The 22,103-nt window shown below is 54.2% G+C and overlaps 12 protein-coding genes across 12 annotated transcripts; 6 read left to right on the top strand and 6 right to left on the bottom strand.

Annotated features, from left to right (window-relative positions):
- Window positions 1-29: 29 nt before the first annotated feature.
- Window positions 30-1,547, bottom strand: AB675_11817 (putative sucrose utilization protein SUC1; the record flags this gene model as incomplete). Its single annotated transcript, XM_018140695.1, has 1 exon — window positions 30-1,547. The coding sequence occupies one exon, from the start codon at window positions 1,545-1,547 to the stop codon at window positions 30-32; it is 1,518 nt and encodes a 505-aa protein (XP_017996794.1).
- Window positions 1,548-2,629: 1,082 nt separating this feature from the next.
- Window positions 2,630-3,829, bottom strand: AB675_11818 (uncharacterized protein; the record flags this gene model as incomplete). The annotated part of the gene is made up of 3 exons (XM_018140696.1): window positions 2,630-3,166; window positions 3,206-3,546; window positions 3,703-3,829. The coding sequence occupies 3 exons, from the start codon at window positions 3,827-3,829 to the stop codon at window positions 2,630-2,632; spliced, it is 1,005 nt and encodes a 334-aa protein (XP_017996811.1).
- A 713-nt stretch (window positions 3,830-4,542) lies between these two features.
- On the top strand, window positions 4,543-5,934 carry AB675_11819 (6-hydroxytryprostatin B O-methyltransferase; the record flags this gene model as incomplete). The annotated part of the gene is made up of 1 exon (XM_018140697.1): window positions 4,543-5,934. The coding sequence occupies one exon, from the start codon at window positions 4,543-4,545 to the stop codon at window positions 5,932-5,934; it is 1,392 nt and encodes a 463-aa protein (XP_017996832.1).
- A 696-nt stretch (window positions 5,935-6,630) lies between these two features.
- On the top strand, window positions 6,631-7,630 carry AB675_11820 (uncharacterized protein; the record flags this gene model as incomplete). Its single annotated transcript, XM_018140699.1, has 3 exons — window positions 6,631-7,014; window positions 7,066-7,281; window positions 7,334-7,630. The coding sequence occupies 3 exons, from the start codon at window positions 6,631-6,633 to the stop codon at window positions 7,628-7,630; spliced, it is 897 nt and encodes a 298-aa protein (XP_017996734.1).
- Window positions 7,631-8,534: 904 nt separating this feature from the next.
- On the top strand, window positions 8,535-9,377 carry AB675_11821 (uncharacterized protein; the record flags this gene model as incomplete). The annotated part of the gene is made up of 1 exon (XM_018140700.1): window positions 8,535-9,377. The coding sequence occupies one exon, from the start codon at window positions 8,535-8,537 to the stop codon at window positions 9,375-9,377; it is 843 nt and encodes a 280-aa protein (XP_017996718.1).
- Window positions 9,378-10,842: 1,465 nt separating this feature from the next.
- Window positions 10,843-11,325, bottom strand: AB675_11822 (uncharacterized protein; the record flags this gene model as incomplete). Its single annotated transcript, XM_018140701.1, has 1 exon — window positions 10,843-11,325. The coding sequence occupies one exon, from the start codon at window positions 11,323-11,325 to the stop codon at window positions 10,843-10,845; it is 483 nt and encodes a 160-aa protein (XP_017996774.1).
- Window positions 11,326-11,490: 165 nt separating this feature from the next.
- AB675_11823 (uncharacterized protein) lies at window positions 11,491-13,407 on the bottom strand (the record flags this gene model as incomplete). The annotated part of the gene is made up of 1 exon (XM_018140702.1): window positions 11,491-13,407. One exon carries the CDS (start codon window positions 13,405-13,407, stop codon window positions 11,491-11,493), a length of 1,917 nt encoding a protein of 638 aa, XP_017996772.1.
- A 404-nt stretch (window positions 13,408-13,811) lies between these two features.
- Window positions 13,812-14,444, bottom strand: AB675_11824 (ABC transporter F family member 3; the record flags this gene model as incomplete). The annotated part of the gene is made up of 1 exon (XM_018140703.1): window positions 13,812-14,444. The coding sequence occupies one exon, from the start codon at window positions 14,442-14,444 to the stop codon at window positions 13,812-13,814; it is 633 nt and encodes a 210-aa protein (XP_017996830.1).
- Window positions 14,445-14,479: 35 nt separating this feature from the next.
- On the bottom strand, window positions 14,480-16,212 carry AB675_11825 (ABC transporter F family member 3; the record flags this gene model as incomplete). The annotated part of the gene is made up of 4 exons (XM_018140704.1): window positions 14,480-14,630; window positions 14,795-15,046; window positions 15,094-15,540; window positions 15,587-16,212. The coding sequence occupies 4 exons, from the start codon at window positions 16,210-16,212 to the stop codon at window positions 14,480-14,482; spliced, it is 1,476 nt and encodes a 491-aa protein (XP_017996810.1).
- Window positions 16,213-16,662: 450 nt separating this feature from the next.
- Window positions 16,663-17,114, top strand: AB675_11826 (37S ribosomal protein MRP2, mitochondrial; the record flags this gene model as incomplete). The annotated part of the gene is made up of 3 exons (XM_018140705.1): window positions 16,663-16,769; window positions 16,825-16,996; window positions 17,052-17,114. 3 exons carry the CDS (start codon window positions 16,663-16,665, stop codon window positions 17,112-17,114), a joined length of 342 nt encoding a protein of 113 aa, XP_017996723.1.
- Window positions 17,115-17,810: 696 nt separating this feature from the next.
- Window positions 17,811-19,037, top strand: AB675_11827 (uncharacterized protein; the record flags this gene model as incomplete). Its single annotated transcript, XM_018140706.1, has 2 exons — window positions 17,811-17,994; window positions 18,040-19,037. The coding sequence occupies 2 exons, from the start codon at window positions 17,811-17,813 to the stop codon at window positions 19,035-19,037; spliced, it is 1,182 nt and encodes a 393-aa protein (XP_017996849.1).
- A 335-nt stretch (window positions 19,038-19,372) lies between these two features.
- Window positions 19,373-20,937, top strand: AB675_11828 (uncharacterized protein; the record flags this gene model as incomplete). Its single annotated transcript, XM_018140707.1, has 4 exons — window positions 19,373-19,547; window positions 19,602-19,956; window positions 20,008-20,123; window positions 20,168-20,937. 4 exons carry the CDS (start codon window positions 19,373-19,375, stop codon window positions 20,935-20,937), a joined length of 1,416 nt encoding a protein of 471 aa, XP_017996712.1.
- Between the last annotated feature and the right edge of the window lie 1,166 nt (window positions 20,938-22,103).

Raw genomic sequence — 22,103 nt, forward strand, 5'->3', positions numbered from 1 at the left:
GGGGTCTGATACACTGCCGTGATCATTCATCACACTGGCTCTTGAGCAATGGTCCTTTCCATGAGAATCTTGGAGTACCACATACTGGTGACAGGAGTATTGGCAAGGATGCCGAAAAGCACCCGAAGTTCGTGCACACCAGGACCATCTTTCTGCCGTCCAGCCAGGTTCAAAATGTCCATCAACGAGTATGCGATCTCGAAGATCTTGCAATAGATGCTGAAATGATGGTGCGCTATCGCGTCTTCAGTCAACGATTCCAGGACCAGACAGAGATCCTTGGCGATTTGGATCGGGTAATTATATGTGAATGCAGGATCCGGCGATAGAGTCGACAGCAAGCTGAGACGGTTCGAGATCTGCCAAAGGATTAATCGGAGCCATTGCTGTGTGACCAGAATATCAGCTCTTGGAATATCTGGAAGCGGTCTGTCAATGAGTGAGCGGCTGGCAAGTTGGTGTTGGACGCCTTCGATCATATCGCGGAGGGTGTCTCTATGAGCTTCGTTCTCGAGCCGGCCACTGGACCAGTAGCCGAGAATGGTAGGGTTGAGGAGGCTGAAGAGGCTATAGAGGCATTCGAAAGCGTCGAGTGTATTTGCATCTTCTGCATCGAAGAAGACGGAGGGCAGAGAAGGTGGCGTGCGGAGCAATATTGCTGGCACGTCAATCAGAACCGCCATAGCACGCTCCGTGACGCTGAGGAGAGCGAGCGTACGACGTGCACAGATCAAGTCTGCGTCGTACAGATTATTCGGCTGCTCTCGCTCATGCAAGCTCAAGCCCATGCCGAAGCTGATCGCTTCCCGAAGGAAATGTCCTGATGATTTGACTTTCTCGAGACAAGCTGACGAAAGGTGGAGAAAATAGCTCATTGTCACAACCAAAGGTGTCTGCTCCTCGATGAAGTCGATGCTCGCTCGCAAGGTGAAGCATTGTTCCAGGAACCGTATTCCCTTCTCTTTGACATCGTCGCTGATCGCCTCGCCATGTTTGCAAGCTTCGCGTAGGATAGATGCGGCGCAGAATGCTAATACAAAACATCGTTGGACTAGGCTGAGTTGCGAAGGTCGTGCAAGCAGTCGTCGGAACGACGGTTCGTGGACGACATTTACGACATGATAGAGGCTACCGAAGTAGACTTCAACGCATTCGAGGATGGTTGGTCCATAGCGGACAGGTAGACCGACTGCAACGGCCAGACTTGCGCCGTCGAGGCCTGCGGAGAAGTCCGAAGCATTCGACGACGAGCGAAAGAGGCTCTGAGTCTGATGGCTGTCACTCAGTGTCGGAGTGCTTGAAGGCTGCCGAGGACTTGTCAAGGTTGACCTTTGCCCGGAAGGAATGGGAGGCGATAAGATGGGTGGACGAGATGGACTTTGTATCGCAACATCGGCGCTGTGAATACTATCTCCCGAGGTTTGATTGAGGACGTAATCGGCCAGCTCGCTGACCGTGAACAGCTGTCCAGCCTTATTGTCACTGTCGGTAGGTATGCGAGTCTGAAGGACGCCTCGATGTAGTACGTCCGGGGATGTGCCTTCCATCTGTAGCAAGCGACCAGCTTGCACAGCGTGTCCGTCGCTACTTACCAGCCCTGATCCCGCGCTGTCGTTCCTGACTGCCGAATGATCTATCGAACGACTCGTTCCTGCCTTCTTCGGGCCTCGCTTCTTCCGCACAAGCGTTCGAGTACATTCTATCCTCGCCGAGAAGCATGCTTCACACGAACCTCCAGGACGCGTTCGACAGCGCACGCGTCGTTCATGACACTGATCACAGGGAAGGTGCTTCTGACTTGCGTCCATGGTCCTCAGTCATACCGTACGAAATCCAGCTCGCAAAGGATTTGCTAATCACTCGCATAGGGGCTGGGCTACCGGAGCCATTGGGGATGCTGCAAATCCCATGACCTTGTATCTCTCGCGCCTCGCCGAAGCTGGCAACACACTTGGAGCAACATTTGAGGGTCAGCTCACGCTTTACGGCTCGACGATGGAAGAGACCGCAAGTCGCGTAGGCCGAAGGATCCAGACCGGTCTGATTGTCCCACGCGGAAATAGACGTTATCGCCATTCGCTCTTTGTCATCAAATGTACAGTGGCTTTGTCATCCGGTCTTCCCGGTGACCTGCGAGCATTGGGCGTGTCATCCGGCCTGCATTTCCCCGACGAATGTCAACCGGTCTTCTCAGCGCCTCACACCCCGGCAAATCGCTATCAAAGGTCATCGCATTGATGTAATGCTGGAGAGCGGTCAACCTCAGCAGCCATCTGTGCGTATGTCCTTTTGGCTGTCACATTTGTGGGGAAACCCTGAAGAGCGAAAACAATAGCACGGACTGCGGCGGGAACTTCACTCAGAGTGGTACATATATTTGCAAGACGTATCATCGTCCGCAGAAGTACAGGGCTACTTGAGGTATGGGAAATTTCAACAAGATTGCTTAACGACAGTGAATTGAGTGCTCAATTGAAGGCCACGGCGCAGACTCATCGTCGCCCTGAATGCGAAACGCTCCCCCGGGTCAGCACACGGTACACATCAACAAACATGATTAGGGATAGGGAACGCTGGTTTGCTTCTTGATTTATCGATCATCTTACGTCAACTACCAGTGTGCACTCCTCTAGCGGGAGAAGACGCCTCTCCATCGCGCTCGACTCAACAGCGCCGGCTTCTCTCTCGCCGCTGGCCGACGCAGCCAGTCGACGGGCAGACACTCTCGCGGAACGAACTTCGCGACTTCGCAGGCAGGGACTACGTCGCCCTCTAGCGTCAAAAACGTATAGAATCCTCCAGAGTCCCCGGCGGCCGCATCAATACCGACCTTGAAATCACCGAGGACGGTGTTCAGACTAGACGTCCAGATAAGCGCCATCTGACGCGCGACTCGTGCCTCGACCTCGCTGGCAACGTAGTCAGGCGGCGCTGAGGCATCAGCCGAGTCCCGTGTGAACCAGCTCGCAGCAACCTCACGCGCTACCTGAACCAAACCCCTCAGAACCCCCGTCCAGGCATCGACGTCGTTCTTCATCTCCCAGACTTCCTCCTCCAAATCTTCCACACTCACCACTTCCAAGTTCAATCCTGAACCCCACGCCTTCATCTTCCGCCTCTCCACACAGTGCAGCGTCTCCCTAAGCGTCAGCAACCACGACTGCAACTGCGACTGGTTAGCATTACCGGTCAGAAGCTCGCTTACCAGCCCCTTACACTCCTTGATCGTACCCAAGACCTGCTTCCGCATCTTTGTGATCTCCGGGTTGAGACCGGTGACAGCAGCGACCCAGGTTCCTACCTCGTTCCAAGCATTGGCTTTCTGGAGGAAGTGACTCGCGTGAACGAGGTGTGGGCTAGCGTAGTCGATTTCTGCCAGAGCGGCACGGATGTGTTCTGGGAAGGGACCCTTCAGTACCGTTTCTTCGGCTGTCGTGTCGGTGTCGGCGATGTGATAGACGCTGCTCGACAACGCGTGAGGGGGCAATGTGTGCTCCGAAGATGTGGGTTCTGGTATGGTCTTGCGTCGGAAGGGCCACCATCCACCTGACTTCTTCGTCTGTGTTAGTGACGACTGAGGAGGAGGAGCACCACCAGCAGTAGCGGCAGCAGCAGCAGCAGCAGGCTCTCGGCCCTCGCGATGGAGGAAGAAGGCGATCTGCATGACGGATCCCACAAGCGCTTCGATGGCGCGGACTATACCGGTGAGGATGTACGGCCAGAGTGGGATCTTCGCTAATAGCCACAGAACCGTCGTCCAGATGTACACTATGCAGAAGACTATGTAGGTAAGTAGTTCGATAACGATGTATTGCCAGTCGATCTGCATGGTGTTCTGGAGTGTCAGCGGATTTTGTGGGAACGAGGGACGGTTCAACGCAAGTTGACCACTACTCGCTCTTTAGATGCAAGAGAAGAGGCATTCTGTGATGCCTCGCGCAAAGACAAAGAAGGCATTGTGGACTGCGACAATGACCTTTTGCTTTCTTTGCCTTGGATTCAGTTGTTGGTGACGAGAATGACCCTTGACCGATACACACCGGCCTACCCTACGAACCTACCTGCATGCCCGCCTACCCACAATAGGGGAGGCCCTCGCACTCCTCATCTCGAGATAGAACGTGCTAGCCAGTCTGGAAGCTGCGGCAACGAGCGCATCCAGATCGATGGCTTGGCACTTTTTTATTCAATGCTGGTTAAGATATGAGCGCGGTGGTCCTCCAAATGTGCGCTGCCTTGCGGCATCTTTGCTAACGAATTCAAAGAGCGGCGGACGTGCTTCGATCTGCGAGTGAGCATTCTCCAGTCAGCGGTACCGGGGAGGTGGATGTGGCTGATAGCCGCCACAACCTTGCGAGATTCTTGGCATGCACGAGGTATACGAGACCAGCTGAGACCTGCGTGTTGGACGGTTGTCTGGCCTGCAGAAGATTCGCAGGGAATACGAGGCCCTTCGTAGTGATATGATGCCTGCTTTCTCGACATCAGAGCCTTCTCCTTCCAACGCTACTGTGAGTCGTCGTTCGTCAACGCCGAGCCAAGATGTTGACCAACCAGGATTTCTATGGCAGCGAAGAACCAATGTCCCTGTCATCAATCGAGGTCCTCGCGCAAAAGGCCGCTGATGCTGCGAGACAACTTGCTCGATTCCACCGAGCTCGCCAGCCTGAAACCACCAGAGCTGCCACGGCGGGCTTCCTTAGCTTGCCAGATGGAGCACCGGCCGAAATCACCGCCGCCAAAACCACTCTTCTCGAAGCAACGACTGCTCTTCAGCAACTCGTCATGTCACCAAGCGACTTCCACCTGAACAACACCATATACACCCAGCAACTAGCCAGCTATCGGTGGCTCGCAAATCTCCAGATTGCCGATCATGTACCGCTCGACGGGAGTATCGAGTACAATGCATTGGCAGAAATCGCCAACGTACCAGTGCAGCAGCTCACCCGTATCGCCCGACTAGCCATGACGGGCGGATTCTTCTATGAGCCCACACCAGGACACATCCAACACACGGCGATCTCAGCTGGTTTCCGTTCCTCTGAGGCGCTGGGGCAGACGATGCTGTTTCTGACCGAGACGGTCCTTCCTACCACGACGAAGATCGTGGAGATGTCGAGATCTGCCCAGTACGCCTTACGGGAAGGCACTGAAGCTCCGGCAAGGACAGCATTCCAGCTCGCCCACAACACCTCCCTGCCCTTCTTCGCTTACCTGGCACAAGCTCCCGAGCTCGGCAAGCGCCTGGCAGCCGGCATGCGCAACAACACTGCGGCACAGGAAACATCAGTGCAGCACGTCCTGAACGGCTTTGACTGGAGTGCTCTCCCCGCAGGTACTCATGTCGTTGACCTTGGTGGCAACCACGGACTCGTCAGTGTGTATCTTGCTGAGAGGCTGCCGAATCTGAGGTTCACAGTGCAAGACTTGGAGGGTGTGATTGTTAGAGCTCCGGCTATACCTATGGAACTGGAAGATAGGGTTAAATTTCAGGCACACAGCTTCTTCGAACCTCAGCCGGAGGGCCAGCAAGCAGATGTCTTTTTCATCAGGCAATGTCTCAACAACTGGCCGGATGAGGATGTGGTTCGGATCTTGCAGGCATTAGTGCCGAGTCTGGAGGGATCAGGGAAGACACTGTTGATGAACAATATCGTTGTGCCAGCGCCATTCTCGACCATAGCCGTGGGCGAAGGCGACGTTGGGCCGGCGTCAGTGGACTATTACGGCAAAGGTCTTCGTCATGAAGCAACGGCTCGAACACGCGATGTTTCGATGATGCAGATGATGAACGGCGCCGAGCGAGATATGCAGCAGTGGACTCAATTGTTGAAAGCTGCAGACGAAAGGCTGGAGATCGTAGCGGTCCAGAAGCCGGAGGGAAGCATCCTCAGCGTGATCGAAGTGAAGTTGCGAAGTACGCAGATGTGAGAAGTGCTCATACTTATAACCTTCCGTGGATAAGAACACTGCAACCATTGATTCCCAGGTCATTCCTCCAAATCGTGATGCTTTGATGTGTCTAAGTCCCGCTCCTTGCAATCGCACACAATCGAGACAGTATCTTCCGCCGAGCACAGAATCGTAAGCCCCTGAGACCCTCGAGCAACCACCTCCATCACGTCCGGAGATGATCTCGCCGCCACAGAAATTGCTGGTGGTGATGTTGTGATCCACAAACGCGACTCGCGTGTGGACACCCGGGGGCGGCTTGTCCCGCCTACAAGCCGAGGCAGGGTCCTGTCTAGGCGAAAAGCAGCTAGCTCAGGCTCTTTTTAGGCGTCAAGCCATGGAGTGACGCCTGGCGCGAAAATGTTTGGGAGCGTGTCGGTGGAGTGTCTGTCACGAAATACCTCGAGGGTTATGAGGGTTGGTGTGGTCGCGTTCGTGGTGTTGGCGTTCTTCATGTCACTTGCCTGCTACTGATCTGATGGTACATGAGCAGAGCAGTCCCTCATTTGATCTTTCGCCTGCTTCCTTGAGCCAGGAATTCTACCAGCACGGACATCAACAATATCAGTCATTCGCTTGCACTGGGTGTTGTGAAGTCCGCTCGAGCACACGACAGACAGCACGAGACTGTCTGGGAGAGACACTCGCAAGTCTGCTCGGTCCCTAGAGAGCACAATGCCACTGCTCGATTCCCCCACGCGTCGCGTGCTCGGAGACAAGCCTACCAACACGCCCATCTACAAACAAAGCCTCACAAAGCCAACAAAGGACAGTCATGTCTCACATCAGAACCAGCAGAGACAGTCTCAGTCAGTCAAGGCCGGGCTAAAGCGAAGCATTGAAGAGGTGGAAGATGCAGAGCGCGTCGACTCAGACGACTCGCAGCGGTCCACTGGCACGCAGATACTGTCATTTCTGAACGACGCAGACGAGGACTCGTCTGCCGACAACGCAGCCAGCATGCTAGTCCGGCAGTCCCAGCAGGAAGCGGCTCCTGTGGAGACCACATTTGAGATCATCGAGGAAGCAGAATTGAGCCAGCATACACGCGAAAGCTTGGTGCGTAATCAGGTCATCGTTGGATGATATACGAGAGCTAACATACCCCAGAGTGCTGTACCTATGCCGCAGAACGCTTCTCAGCCTACAGGACTACGACCGCTGTTACTACCAAGCCTGTCACAACTCAGTGCTGGCATGTCCAGCTTCGTTGATTTCGATCAGTCCCAGCAGGACGACCTCAAACCACTGCCAGCTACAGAAGAAAGTGCCATCCAGCAACCACCTGAGACAGAACAGCCCGAGGAAGAGAGCATAGCAAAGAAGGTAAGCAAATCCCTCCTCCGTGAGGGACTCATCTGACATCGATCTACCACAGGCCGCGGCCCAGCTTCGCACCCGACTCCAACTCGCGATGTACAAAGTGACCACCAATCAGACCACCGTGCCCTTCTCACGCCTGAAATCACCAACTTCAGCTCGCCGAACCCACTTCAACCACGACGACGAAGACGACGAAGACTACCCGATGTCCTCGTCGCCCATGCCCTCCTCCTCGCCCGCCGCACCCCAACGTCCCTCGCCAGAAACACGAATTCACATCAGGCGTGTCCAAGCCGCCATGCAGGCTAAGCGGCCAGTACGAGATCTAGCGACGTATACATGCCATCAATAGTGCCAACGGCTTTCTCGGCGAGGATGACAGTCGATCCGCAGCACATCGAGGTCGCAGAGAGCGAGACAGTGCTGCCAAGTAGTCCTCCGCGATCAAGAGATGCGAGCATGGACGGTGCGGACGAGACGCCTCGGCCTAAGGCGGCCAGGCAGGACGAGGATATCGGGGCAGACAAGGCAAAAATAGCACCACGAACGCCAATGCAATTGAGCAGTCCCCCTGGCAGTCCGCATGCTTCATTCAGGTCAGCAGCAGGGAGGGCCCCCGGTGAGAAGATAATGCTGAGTGCCAAGGCAAAGCAGTTGACCAGCAGTGTTGTTAAGGCTGATGCTGCGGGAGCTCTGCTGAGAATGAATCAGGGCGATTAGTAGGCGTTGTGGCGAACCTGTTGTATTATGTCGCGAGACCGGCGAGTGGTTCTGTCACAGTTTCCTGCGGAGGGCTTACACTGCAATCATTACATAGCGATGGCGTTAACACCATGGGATGGCAAAGAGGTCTTCGCAACGAGTCATGCCGTATTGCTGCGGCCATCTCCATTCCAAAGAGTAGAGTTCGCACATCCCATGGTAGATCATGCTCTTTCCTGTTCTTGAAAGTTGGAAGGAGAACTGCCCTCGCTACGCTTCAATGCGGGGAAAGCTCATCGAAACAGAAAGTCCAGTCGCTCCCCCTTTCCACTCCCTCAACAACTTGCCTTGATGCTGTGAAATATCTCAAGGAACACGAAACTAAGTAAGGACTTTCTCCGTTAACATCAACGAGGTTCGAAGACACAGTCATCGCGGCCGCTCCGCCTAGACTTCCGCCAGACTTCTGTTGAAGACAAAAGCCTAGCTTTATCTCTTGGCACCGATCTCCGCATCAGGAACCGAAACACAGATATCAGTCTCACGGTGCAGCAATGGAGGTCCGAGATCTACCGCTTAACGATGAGAGCGAGCAGACGTGGCTCATTGAGGATGACGTGAGTCGCATGATCAGTCATGGCGAGTGGACCTCCTTCGACACGAGCAGAAAGGTCGTGGTTCAGGTAGTCGACATAGAGTACGCGGACGGCCCGCCTGGCGGATACGTTGATGCATTCAACGCCGTGGCTGCTGGGAGATACAAGTATGGGCTGCGGATGAGAAATGGCATGAAAGTCGCAAGGTTGCCGTGGGTGCCCGAGCAGATCAAGGATGCGGTTGAAGGAGTTCCAAAACGAAAGCGCTATCAACCACGAGGTAAACAGCTCTACAAACTCAACGAACCTTGGACTCTGCGTTCACCCAAATGGGACCCATCAGCAAACATTGAGGTTCCCTTGCCCAAAGACACGCTTACCGCCAGCGACAGGTCTGCTCCGTCCCTGGACAGTCTCCCAGATGAGATCCTCTTACACATCATCAGCTTTTGCGACACAACTGCTAGGCTATGTCTCAGTCGGACCAACGAACGCTACAGATGGCTTGTCGGCCCTCAAAGCTGCACACCTTGGGATATACATTTGTTCGACCGTCGCTTGAGGCACGACCAGCGGAGGCCAGTGGGACTAATTCGATGGATCGGCCGACGTGGGCTCAAATGGTTATCAGAATTCTCTCCTATGAACCCCCTGGCCATGGCTTTTAACCGGCGGTTCGATCGAAAGCATCAGAAGTTCCAAGAACAGACGGCGGTACGCCAAGGGACCCAGCAGAACCCCAATACCGATGGCGGCAGTCAGAAGCATGCGCAGGCTCAGGCGGCCTCTACAGCATATTGAACGCATTGTTCTGCTGTAATTGACGACCTCAAAGACACCGATATGAATGAAGGTCTCGTCAACTTTGGCGATGTAGACTGGGACGAGGATGCTGAGAGACCTACTGTCGTCTAAAAGATGCACATGTGCATCTCTAGTATTCAGAGTGCAGAGAGAAGCCGGTGCTGCATGTCAGCGTTAGGCAGTGCTCGGCCCATGTTATGCACAAGTTGGTCGTCCGGGAAAGAGCCTCGAAGGCTTACAGTCTGCGTGCTGCGCGATAGTCTTGTCGCTGCTGCACATTCGTCCTTCACACATTACCTGCAAGACCGAATGACGACCATTTCTCAGATTGTTAGACCGGGAAGGCACGAACGACCCTGCGAGCGTACCACTTCGGCACAACATACCACCCGCATCGCGAACGTTGCAGCGTTGCGCTTCACTCAGACCCCGTCGGATACCGCTCGTGGCTCAACATGCTTTCCGGTGCTCATGAGATGGTTCCGTTGTCGTTCAATGAAATCTGCCACGAACACTGCTTCAGAGGACTCCTGAGAGTACGGCCCAGTATTTCTTCGAAGCTGTCTTGGCTCAAGTTCCGACGGAGCCTTGCGAACTACAAGAAAATTCCCAGGATGCATCATAATATCTGCACATGGTTCAGCCCAGACTTGGCGGGACTTTCGTCTCGGCACACGCTGGATTGCCAAGTGTCCATCATTGTACGTGGCCTCACCTTGACCATCGAGATCCCATGAGGGAAGCCTGCTCTATCATCGATATACACTATCCGCTTTTTCGAGATCAGCCCTCCTCGTCCTCGAGGTACGCTCTTCTCACGCTCGAGATACGCCTGCTGCATTCACGTGACAGGCCGGTCTCGATCTTGGTCATGGGCAACCAATTTTCAACCTGCCAAAGATGGTCCGAACCTTCACCAGCGCGACCGAGCTCGCAAGCTAGTATCGCTCCTTCAGCAGACTGCTTGCTGGTCCTTCAGAGTCAATATGCCGCTTCGATATCGTGTCTCCCGAATGAGCTGCTTTTGTCAATCATTGATCTGCTCGAGCCACATCACGCAATCGCTCTCAGCCTTGCATCGCATCGATTTCTTCAGCTCATCGAGAATGACCGCCAGCTCATTACAGGCTGCGATTTCGACACCCGAATCAAATTCTTGCGCCTCCTAGAGCGCGATCACCCCGAATTTGTGGTCTGCCCATTCTGCGGATTTCTGTATCGATGGGCTAAACAAATGACATCAAGTTGGCTGTGTCCCAGGCCCCATCGACATCAAAATATAGGAATGCAATTGTTGTGGTTGTCGCCCTCGGGCTACAAGGGGTTGACTCGGGTATCGATCAGTCCAATGCTCATCGACCTGATTCTTCGTGCTAACAGCCGTGGTCTGCAGCACGGGCTACCACTGTCAGTCCTTGAGTCGCATGATCCACTGTTTCGAGGACGCCCGAGCGTCCGTCGGTCAAACATTCCCCGTATCGTCAACGGCCAGCTCCTGCTCGCCTCCCATTGCGAGTTCCTCTTTGATGCGCAGTGCTGGTCCTCGATCATTAGCAACACGGGATTCACCACCAATCTCTGTGCCCATATACATTACGGCCCAAGCGCCATCTGGGTCCACGGACATATCTGGGAACTGAATGAGTTGATTCATAGGCCGACAAACTATCGAGGCGATGGGTGGTTGCAGTTCAAGTGCCTTTATTGTGACACGGACTACGAATTGGTTGCTTATTTCGTGTGGCCGAAGAAAATCAAAGTTGATCTGTGGGTATGGCGGCGGTATGGTGAAGCGAGAATGTTTCGGTACTTCGCAGAGCCCTCGGACAGGCTGCCAGACGAGATACTGATGCAGAGAGACATCAAAGACTTGTTCGACAGTGCCTCGAACCGGCTGCCCAGGGAGTTCGACGCTCTCGATCGGCCGTAAAACTTTCCTCGACATGCTCACATGGCTGCGAATCGAAAGGGCGCCGCCTGTGGCAGTCAGGCGCTCGCTCAACTGCACCTATAGGTTGTTTAGCCAATTAGCGATATCATTCAGCATATGGAAAAGAGTCGATAAGGTTTCGATCGAAGACCATGGGAAATCCGCCTGGAGTCCGCCGCATCAGGCTGCATTGGTGGCATCATACGTAGCCTCAATCTCCCGCTCATACTCCTTATACACCCTACTCCTGATCAGATTGTACTTTGCAGTCTGCGGCAGCTTCTCCCTCTCCCTCTCCACCACCACAATCATCTTCTCCTCAATCTCAACACTCATGCTCGCATTGATATCGCGCTCAATGCACTCCCAGACCTTCTCCCTCACCCCTTCGACACCACCTCTACCCTCCTCAACAAACACCAATACCCCCAATCCACCCCTCCCCTGTCCAAACACCACCGCCTCCGCCACCAAACCCCCACACCCCGCCACAATCCTCCCCTCATACTCCAATGCATTCACCACAACCTGCCTCCCCTCCCGATACACCTTAACCTGATCGTCCCGCCTCCCCACAATCTTCCACCTCTCTTTCCCCTCCGGATGCCGCACCCACACATCGCCCGTTCGGAAATACCCATCTTTATCCCTTACTCCCTCCATGATATCCGGACATCCCGGAAGACACACCAGCTCCGCATACAGTGTCCCACCTTCCTGCCCTTCAATAGCCTCCATCCTCAAGTAAGGCTTCTTACTCTCAATCATCTCACACCAATTCCAATCCTCCCTATCATCGACTTCCCGACCAGTCGACCACATCAGCATCATCGTCTCGCTCATTCCGTACTGCACTGCTAGATTCACGCCGTATTGGTGGACGAGACGGTCGCCGATTGCGTCGTTGACGACTGCGCCGAAGACACATACTTTCTCGGCACGCCTTAGCTCCTCTATACCGACAGGGGAGGAGGCGAGGAGGTTGAGGGTATGAGGCGTCAAATACATATCCCCCAACCCGCCACCACCTCCCTCCACACCCTCGCTTGCAGTTTTCGCGAATTCCGCGGCCGAATGAATAGTAAGCGGCAGCTCATCCCCCTCAAAAAACACAGGCGCTTCGGCGTAGAGAGTCTGGATGAGGCCACGGAGGCCGACGGTCATGTAGAATGCGCTCGCGAACCAGCGAGAGCGGGAGGGCGGGTAGTGCTCGAGGGAGATTTGTAGGGTGCGGACTGCTTTGAGTTGGGAGGAGGCGAGGAGTTTGGGCGTGGAGGTGCTGCCGGAGGAGTGGGTTTGGTAGGCTGTGTCGGTGGGGGAGATGGTGGCTGGGTTGGAGAAGAGGTCGCCGTCAGAAGGAAGTGAGCCATGAAGGGAGGAGAGCTCGGATGGGGTGATTATTGGGATGTGCTTGATGGTGCAGTTGGACTTATCGGGGTTGTTGTGCGGTGTGGTGGTGAGTATACCTCCGCCTCCCGGGGCGGCCAGTCCATTGGGTTTTGCATTCCTGTTCGCCGTCGGACTCGTCGTTGGAGGGGGCGAAGGACTAACCACGAACTCTGCGCCGCTTCGCTCGAGAAGGTCCAAAACGTACTGGTCGACTAGGCGCGGACTAATGATGACCACAGTGTGCCCCATCCGCACGATCGCGAAGAAGGATGCAGCCCATTCCCTCCCGCCCCTGGCCCACAATCCAACCACTTTTGGGCCTTCACCCTCCTTCCTCGGTGTCACACCATACGCCACATACTTTGCTGCTGCCCGACGCGTCCATTGCGCGATGTCGGCTGTCGTTGCATAGCTGAGGGGTGTATGTGATTGATGGGGGTTGGTTGGGTGGGCGAAGCAGAGATTTCCGCTATTGTTAGTGTCTTGGAAATGCGCGACGAGCGCAGCAAAAGTTTCGAACTGAGAGAGATTGGGCACCGTCATGTTTGAGGTGTGATAAAAGCCGACACACAGGTCTGCGAGTGCAACATGAAGGTGGGTGTTGGAGGAGTATGTGAAAAGAAGTCCTTCTCGGATGGAGGGTCGTGAAACGCCACCGCTCACCATTGATTCGAGTACACAACATATCCAGGTCTGAAGGACCGCCATGGTGACGTGCACTGTCACGACCTCAGACGTAGTGTATAGAGTTCAAGCTCGTTTGCATGACCCAATGTCCGAATATGGGATTCTTGGCACGCCTGAAGTGAGATGTAGTAGGACGGGTGAGCAGGTTTGCGTATACGCATAACCGAAAAGGGAAACTCCAAGGACTGACTGAGTGACTCGAGTAGTATGAGCCTGAACGATCCTATAGGTACGTTTGGGAAGATGAGTGTCGAATATGGGTAGTTGCCGGAGCACGTAGAGGCCGGCTGGTCGGGCCGCGGTACAGCTCGTGATCAACGTCGCGACAAATGAAGCTATTAACCGCTGTAATTAATTTGAGCAGTGGTAGGCGCAGGGAGGCCTCTGATGGATATTGTCGTTGGCTTTCATGATGTCGGTCATGTTCAAGCCTTCCTCCTCGCCAACGACTTCTCGACCAGAGCTTTGTACTGGTTCATTCCGCCCTCAAGCTTGTGCAGTCCCGCTTTCATAATGCGGTAGACTACACCTGGTGGCCTCACCGCGTCGTCTTCTTCACCACTACTTTCATCCTCAGAGCCCTCCCCAGCTGCTGAAACTACCTTCTCGCCCTCAACGACACATCGCATAAAGTATCGGTCGTGTGTAACGACCAGGAGGGCTCCCTGCCACTCCCGCAACTCCTCGATCAGTGCTATGATCGTATCTGCATCCAAGTGCGTGGTGACCTCGTCCAGAATTAGAAAGTGCGGCGAGTCGAACAGCGCCAGTGCTAAAGCCACTCGGACGCGTTGGCCACCCGAAAGGGATGCTAGGGAGACCTCTGAGACGACATTGCCGCGAAGGCCTAGACTGGCCAGGATGCCACGTAGGTCCTGCTCCGAATACTCTGGGCCGGCGTGCTTCCCGAAGTGAGAAAGCGTTGTCAGGGTAGGGTCCTCCCGGCCCAGATTCTCGAGCTCTTCCACGGCATGTTGGGAGTAATAGCCAACTCGAAGTTTTGGATGAGTGGTAACGCTGCCCTTTGTGGGCTGAAGGCCGCCCGATAAGGCTCCCATGAGCAGCTTGATGAGCGTCGACTTGCCCGAGCCGTTCAGCCAGCGAGGCCGATTCGGTCCGAGGGATGGATGATCAGGTCGACGTCTTTCAGAGTGTAGACGCCGGACTTGGGATACGTGAAGCTGACTTTTTCGAAGGAGACTAGGGAGCCGGGAGTGCGCAGATCAGACAATTGGCTGGGAAGACTGTTTCAAATCCTCTTGGTCAGCATGTTATCGGAAGAAGAGCACGAAATCTAGGGACTGTGGGAAAGCAGAGCAAGCCTGTCTAGGGAGGCTTTTGTGCTTCTTTCCGGGCCAACGCTCGCATTACGGCTCATGTCACAAGGGAAGTCGGGACCTGCACTTACCTGAGGCCAACAGGCGGATCAAAGCCAGGTATCTCAATCTCGGCACGATTCGTCAGATGGAAACCACCAAGATCTCGGTTGAGCTTGAATCGTCCTCCTTTCAGTCCGACTTCCAACCCAGAGCGCTCCTCAAGCTTCTTTTTTCGAGCCGCAGCCTGCTTGAGCTTCTTGTCGTCGCCTGTGCGCTTAGCAGCCTTGAGGTTAGACGCTATAGAGTCCTCCAGGTGCTTCGTCTTGCGATCCGCAGCCTCACTCATCTTGGTCATGCGTCGAATTTGCCGGCGCTTCTCGCCTCGTACTCTGCCAGGTTTCCTTTGAAGGTCTCGATGGTTTTGGCCGGTTTGAGGCGAAGAAGTACAAGCTCTTCTGCCACGGCATCTGCGAAGTCTCGATCGTGGGTGACCACAACCACAGTCTTGCCAATGAGCTTGGTTGTAATGTATCGCTGTAGCCAGATGATGGCGGGGAGGTCGAGGAAGTTTGTTGGCTCGTCGAGCATGAGTATGTCGGTCTGCTGAATCAATGCGCATGCGAGATCACATCGGCTTTGCCAGCCGCCGGAAAGCTGCGTCGCGGGACTCTCAATCTGCTTTTCGCCGAAGCCGAGGCCGAGTAGGACGCTTCGGGCACGAGCTTCCGTACTGCCAGAGTCCATGGCTTCGAGCGACTGCCGCAGAGTTTCGAGCATGCCCATGCCGGCTCTCTGATCCACCTCCATCTCCTCCGCCGTAATCGCTGTCGATAGCCTGATACACATCAGTCCACCACAAAACAGTGCCACGTACAACTCACCGGTCTTTAGCCTGTGCGACATTGTCTTCCTTCTCGATCAGGACTTGACGAGCCCTTGCACCTCTCGCACCACTTCTTCTTGCAGCGGTCAAGTCAGCTTCTTTCATCTCGTCCTCAGCATGCTCAAGCTGAAGCTTGCGGACAATGATGCTGGTCTGCTCCGCGTCCGCATTGTCCTCGATAGCTTTGGACAGCTGAGCCAACTTGCGTAGTGCTCGTTCTCGCTTGACGTCGCTACGCGTCACATACTCAAGAACAGTTTGGGTATCCTTTGCTGAATGGTCTTGTTCAACTACGTCCGAACTTACTCTTGTTTGTCCTAGAAGCAGGAGTCGCAGATTGGATGGCACGCCGGGCACACGTCGCTCTGCCAGTGCTCTGAGAACAGTCGACTTTCCTGTCCCATTTCGACCATGGAAGACGTAGTGTTTGCCTTCTTGGAAGCGCAGATTAGCATGATCTAGAAGCTCCAAGCCTCCAACAGAGATGGTGAGGTCTTTGATGTCGATGTCCTTGAGTGTCGGTGCGTCGATGCTCTCGGTATGAAAGCGACTCTGTTGGCTTGTGACGACGATGCCGGCATCTTTGTTGGGTTTTGAAGCTTTGGCGTCCTTCACACGGGGCATGTTGTCTCGAGATAGCCGTTGTGGTTAGGAACTACTCTGTCAGCGAATAAGATGGGCTGTGTTGGGCGAGTTGAGCCTGAGGTTCAACAAGCGCTGAAGCAGTCAGTCTGCAATTTGCGCGTTACATTCATTTTGAAAAAACATTGGCCAAGGAGCACTCTGTCGCATGGCTGACGATCAATGGGACGTGTATGACTCGATTGATGCAGGAACTCGGCATAACACGAGCTTTACACTCCACGAGTGAGTCACCTCGTGTGACATGGGTGATCGACGCTGCCAGTCGGCCGAGTTGGTTGAGCCAAAATTGGAGGAAAGCGATGCGTACCCGACTCACCAGGCCGCCGTAGTCTTTCCACCGTAGTGATAGCGCAGATCCGATGTAGACTGCGCTTCGAAAGCAGCATCATAGACGCCTTTCAAGCTCTCACACTATCGCCGTCGCCAACGATGTCGCAATTCCGAGCCAAAAAGCTCGACCTCGGCGGCTTCGTCAACGCCAAAATCATCCGCGACCACACCAAGCGGAAAGTCTTCATGGAGCACGAGCATGAGAGGTGCGCAACTCTTTCGCCAGATACCAACAAGCTGGTTGTATTGACTGGTTGACAGACAGGCTCTACGATACATCGCACGGAACACATCTCTACCGCAACGATTACGGACGGTCGCGCAGCTCGAGCTGGCGCAGATGCACTGTTATACGAGGCCGTGTCAGATCAATAATCGGTGTGTTAATGGGGGTGTGAGCAGAAGTGTTATGAGAGCTTTCAGGATGGGACGGGTGAGTGCTCCTTTGGCGTGCTTGTTTCATGAGCAGAGGCTGACTATGGCTGCAGTACCAATTCCGAATCAATGCTCTGGCTGGGAATCTGCCGGGTGTGCAGAAGGCTAGTTGGTAGAGCATTTGTCCCGCACCTTGGGAAGAGCGCATGCATATATACGGCGTTACTATGACGATTCATCTGTCCGACGGCGAGGGGTACCTCTTGGGGTGGCAGAACAGCATACAACATGGTTGGGGCAGGCGAGCCGTCCTCGCCGCAAAATATCACAGCTTTAAAGCCCAGTCCTCCTTGTCTGTTGGTGCTCTCGGAACTCTCTAGCCACGATTCTGCCCGGATATGGTCTACGGTCCAGATTAAGATGCAGGCCGATCAGGTCTGCGGCCTGCGTCTCGCTTCGAGTACCTACGTGTGGATTTCATCGAGAGGTGGACGTGCTCAAAAGGGAATAGCTCATAGATCATGATCTCGGGCTTGGCTCTGGTCGACCTCACCTCAACCTCAACCACATTTCACAGACATACTAGCGGGTCATTCACGAAGTCTGCTCTGGATGGCCGTCGATTTGCAGTCTGAGATGGGCACGACAGACCATAATCGGTGGATTTAGAACTTCACTGATGACGGCAGTTTCCCTTCACTCACCGCCTACTTTCATTACGTGTTTGCTACATTCTTTCATGTCTGCTTCTTGTCCCCAGTCTCTGCTCGTTCATCACGACCCTTCAGGTTCTCAACAAGTCTGCGGCCGCTCGAAAGTGTCGCTGCCACCTTGATCATTCACAGAGACGTCCCCTGCTTACAGCCGAAGTCATGTTTCGTCGCAAAACCTCAAGTCTACCAGAAGACATCGTCTTCCCAGGAACGCTAGCAGAGCTCGGCTACTTCGTCAACGACAAGGATCAAATTCGACAGATCAAAAACCCCGAGCAGAGATACAATCCTAAGACCAACAGGAGCGAGCGAGTCAATATGATGTATCGGGATGCCATGAACTGTAAGTCCTTCCAGACCATTTCAAGGCGTTGCTAATGCGCAGTAGCATGTGTTGCCGACATAGTCAGCAAGCGACTGAATCACCTCGGGTTCGAGACGCTGCGACTACCTCTCGGTGCTGGTCCAACAGACAACCACGTACCCATCTACCTCTCACCCGGCGTCAAGCACAAGAAGAGAGTCATCGTCTACTTTCCCGAGCGACAGATCGATCCGATAATTCAATCATTCCGCGTGACAGGTGAGAACGACATCGCCACAGGGTCGGTGCTGAAGATCGTGGATGGCATCATGAATGGTCCAGCAGCGACGACCGACAAGGGTGCCCCAGGATTTATCATCACTAATCCGAGTCAGCTGTTCTGGTATCGTGGGGAGCAGAGACCTGTCACTTGGTACCGGTGGCTGAATCTGCCCATGCCGACAGCCGTATCGCCGGCCTATCGTGTTGATCCGGAGAAGAACCTCATACCTGGCAATGCAAACTCCAAGGAGCATGTCGAGTACATTTTCGAAGAAGTCCTCGCAGGTAGCACCGTTGACGCGGATGCAAAACTGGACATCATTGCTATGGACTGGCTCGGCAAGGAAGTGTTGAGTATCTTGCTGAGAATTGTGAGTCCCTTACGAATAAAATCAACGGCCAAAGCTGACGTCTCAGGGCCTAATTGGTCACAACGAGTCTCCTCCATTTGCTTCTGCTCGCCACAACACCGCATCGTCGACCTCCTGGAGCATGAAGCGCCTACCGACTTAATCGAATTTCTCAGCAAGAAATGCCGGGCATATTTTGTATCGAATGAGAAGCAAGGAACGGTTGTTGAGGGCCGCCCGGAGTTTGGCTGCAATTGCTACGCCAGCGGGGATCAGACATACAAACATCAAGTTCTCATTCGTGCGTGGCCTGCGATTCTGGACCATTTCAACGCGGTGCACACTCTGGAGGACTTTGAGGAGGTTGAGAGATTCGCGCCACTGGAGCTGGAAGGGAACGGGACTCAGAACGGACAGGAGAATGGATATGAGGACCACAGCGAGGCATAGGACTGATCGTCCAGTGAGAGCCACGTCTTGACAGGATTTCGGTCTACACTATGAGGAGTCCTCTGGTGGAAATCACACCTTAAGACACTGGTGACGATAAGCGTCGGGTGTCACTTGATAGTACTTGGCACGTATGGCTCAATCCGCTGCGCCTGACTGCCCGCCTGTAGTCCAGCCACGAGATTTAGCATCGAGGCGGGCACTAAGGCCGAAATTCTAGCTCCATCGAACTTGCCCGGAGTTACAGCAACCTCACCTTCCGCTTAACTTCCATATTGCCATCTGGTCTTCGATCCTGCTTTCAACTTCCGAGAACCTCATCAAAGGCCGCCACGATGGTCAAGTTCCGCGGTATCGAGATCTCCATCATCTCGCAATTTGATATCCGCAAGCTACCAGAGTTTCGTTTCGTCGCAAAGTCCGAAGCCGACCCTTTCACTGAGCCACCACCCTCACCGAGCGCTAGTGCGGTTGCCTCCTGCTACGTACCCATCTATGCAGGCAGCCAAAGTAAGTGTCGCTTAGCTTGACTTCCTTCATAGGAGCCTCCCTGACCTATTCTAGTTTGGTTCGAGTACGCCATCGAAGGACCACATCCACCTGGCGCCGGTTACTTCTTCAAACTCTTCCTGGATGGCCAGCTTATGACGTCGTGGGATTGCGTCGAAAAGCATGAATACTGCGGCAAGACCATGTACAACATCATCTGTGACGACAAGCACGACATCAGAGGAGCCCCTCACATGATCCGACAGGCAGCTTCGTTCAACAGTGCCTTTGATGGGGAAGCGGACCCTGACGAAAAGACAGATGTGGTTGAGATTCGTGTGTATCGAATTGAGCATCGCCAACGTATCCGTGACTTCGATATTGGCACTGGTGAGAATGCTGTCGGCAGGAAGTCCACAAACAATATTCGGTACGTGTCCCACCCAGCCGCAGTGCTGGTCAGCGTCTGACAATCCTGCAGGATTTCTGACGGAGGCCTCCTCGAGCCAAACTTCCCACATCGTCGGTACAAGTATCAGCTCCTTGATCCGACCGATGAGCCATACGCTACCTTTCGCTTCTATTACCGCACCCTTGGTGGCATTCTATTCATTCATGGCCTTCTCGCTGACCAATCTCAGACTTCCTCAAACGCCGCCAGATCGTCGAGAGCGCCCCTGCCAGCTATTCCAGGTCTTCTTCTGCGACATCTTACCATGATGCGCCTTCCAATGCCGACAACTCAAGCCCTGCTGCAAGCGATGATACTGCTACGCCAGCCAAGTCATCGCCCTACCCTACAGACCAGAGCCTCAAGAGTCCCGCCTCGAAAGCTTCGAACGCCTGCCCTCCACCAAGCGAATCCGAAGAATCCCTCAGTCTCGTCACCAAAGACAGCATAGAAGACCTTCCCTCCAGCGTGCCTCGCTCGCCGAAATCTCCAAAGTCGCCAAGGTCTCCCAGATCGCCCAAGTCACCTCTCAGACACGCCGAAACCTTCGATGAGATCCTCGAAAACAGCCCCGAAGCGCTCCCTCCTCCACCACCGCCCCCAAGCCCAACGAAGATGAGCCGCCTCTCGCCTCGTCGCCTGCTCAAGAATGACATGACAGTCAAGATCAATGGCACGGAGTTCAACATTGAACGTCGGCCCAGTCGCCCACTCAGTCCATTCACAAGCGGCGGAATGCTTAGAAAGCTCGTCCCGTCATCTGCGCCTCCCAATGTTACTGAGTTTGGTCCGACTGTCAGAGATGAAGTTGAGAAGCTGGAGGAGCGAGTCAGGAGGAATGATGGAGAGGCTCCGCCTATGCCAGTGGTCAAGCTCACAACAACGACAAGAGTGGAGCGGGGTGGGAGCAGACTGATAGGATTTCTGGCTGGGCGCATCTCGAAGCGAAGCACGCAGTAGATGGTGTAGATGGTCGTCATGGACACATTAGACTGTTGCAGAGTCCTCCATGGATATTGGACGACAATCTGCGATACATGATAGCATAGCTTAATCAAAGCTCACCTTTGTCGTAGGACCAATGCGGACACCGGTCTAACGATTCTTTTACTGCGCGTCTGTCGTCCTCGACTGTGCTTTGGGTCACGCTGATCTTGCGTTGGGTCCGTATTGCTCGTTATATGAACTTGAATCGAGTTCCATCCTGTGAGTAGTCGATTGGTCAGTCAGGAAGTCATCAGTTGCAGATCCTAGCACGACGCCTAACGCCAAGGGCCGAGGCATACGCGACTCGCGTTGGACGCCTTTTTCAGACACGACCTCATCGTCCCTTCTTCCCTTCCCAGTAGCTTGACCATCATTCATGCTTAGCTTGTATCAATGCTATCGTTTCTTGCATCGTAGCTCGACTTGCACCCATATCTAGCTTCGCACGACGGTGACTGAGGCTTCGTTGTGTGTTGGGACGACATAGATTCACAGGAACACTGCGATCCATCTTTGGCAATGAAGCTTGTGCTATCGATGCTGGAGGATCGTGCCTGCTGCGATGCTTATGCCGTTGGCTTCAGTGCTGCTGTTGGCTAGTAGCTATCACCCTGCGGTCGCTCCTTCCTGTGTTCGATGACCATGGGTGCTATATGGCAGGCGCAGCTCCCACCAGAATGTTCTGGCTGCCACTTCATTTGATGCCCTTCTCACAATCGCTTGCTGTTTGGACATTCTAGAATGCTTTTACGTCAGGGAAAACTTTGCTGATTTGACTAGATGACATTAGCTTGTTCCGGAAAGCATTCTGCAGACAGGATGAGAAGTTCTGGGTGAGTATAAGTATCAGGTTAGTGTTCTGCGGTTCTTCTTGTTGCTATCCGTCACATCATACGATATATATAGACATCCCACAGCGACTGTACAACGACTATGGCGAATGGCCTCGCTTCCAAATGCTTCGCTCCTACAGCTACATGACATCCAACTGTGCAGAGTACGACGTGGGCGAACTCGCACACGGTCTGCTTCCTCTTCTGCTGCCACACCTCCTCGCCGCGGTACACGTACCTCCATGGCCCATCCCACGTCACCAGTCTCGACCCCGCCGGATCCTCGTAGATCGCGACAAGCGCTGC

Source organism: Cyphellophora attinorum (genome assembly GCF_001299255.1).
Source record: "Cyphellophora attinorum strain CBS 131958 chromosome Unknown Contig28, whole genome shotgun sequence".
In the NCBI taxonomy this organism is placed as follows: Eukaryota; Fungi; Ascomycota; class Eurotiomycetes; order Chaetothyriales; family Cyphellophoraceae; genus Cyphellophora; species Cyphellophora attinorum.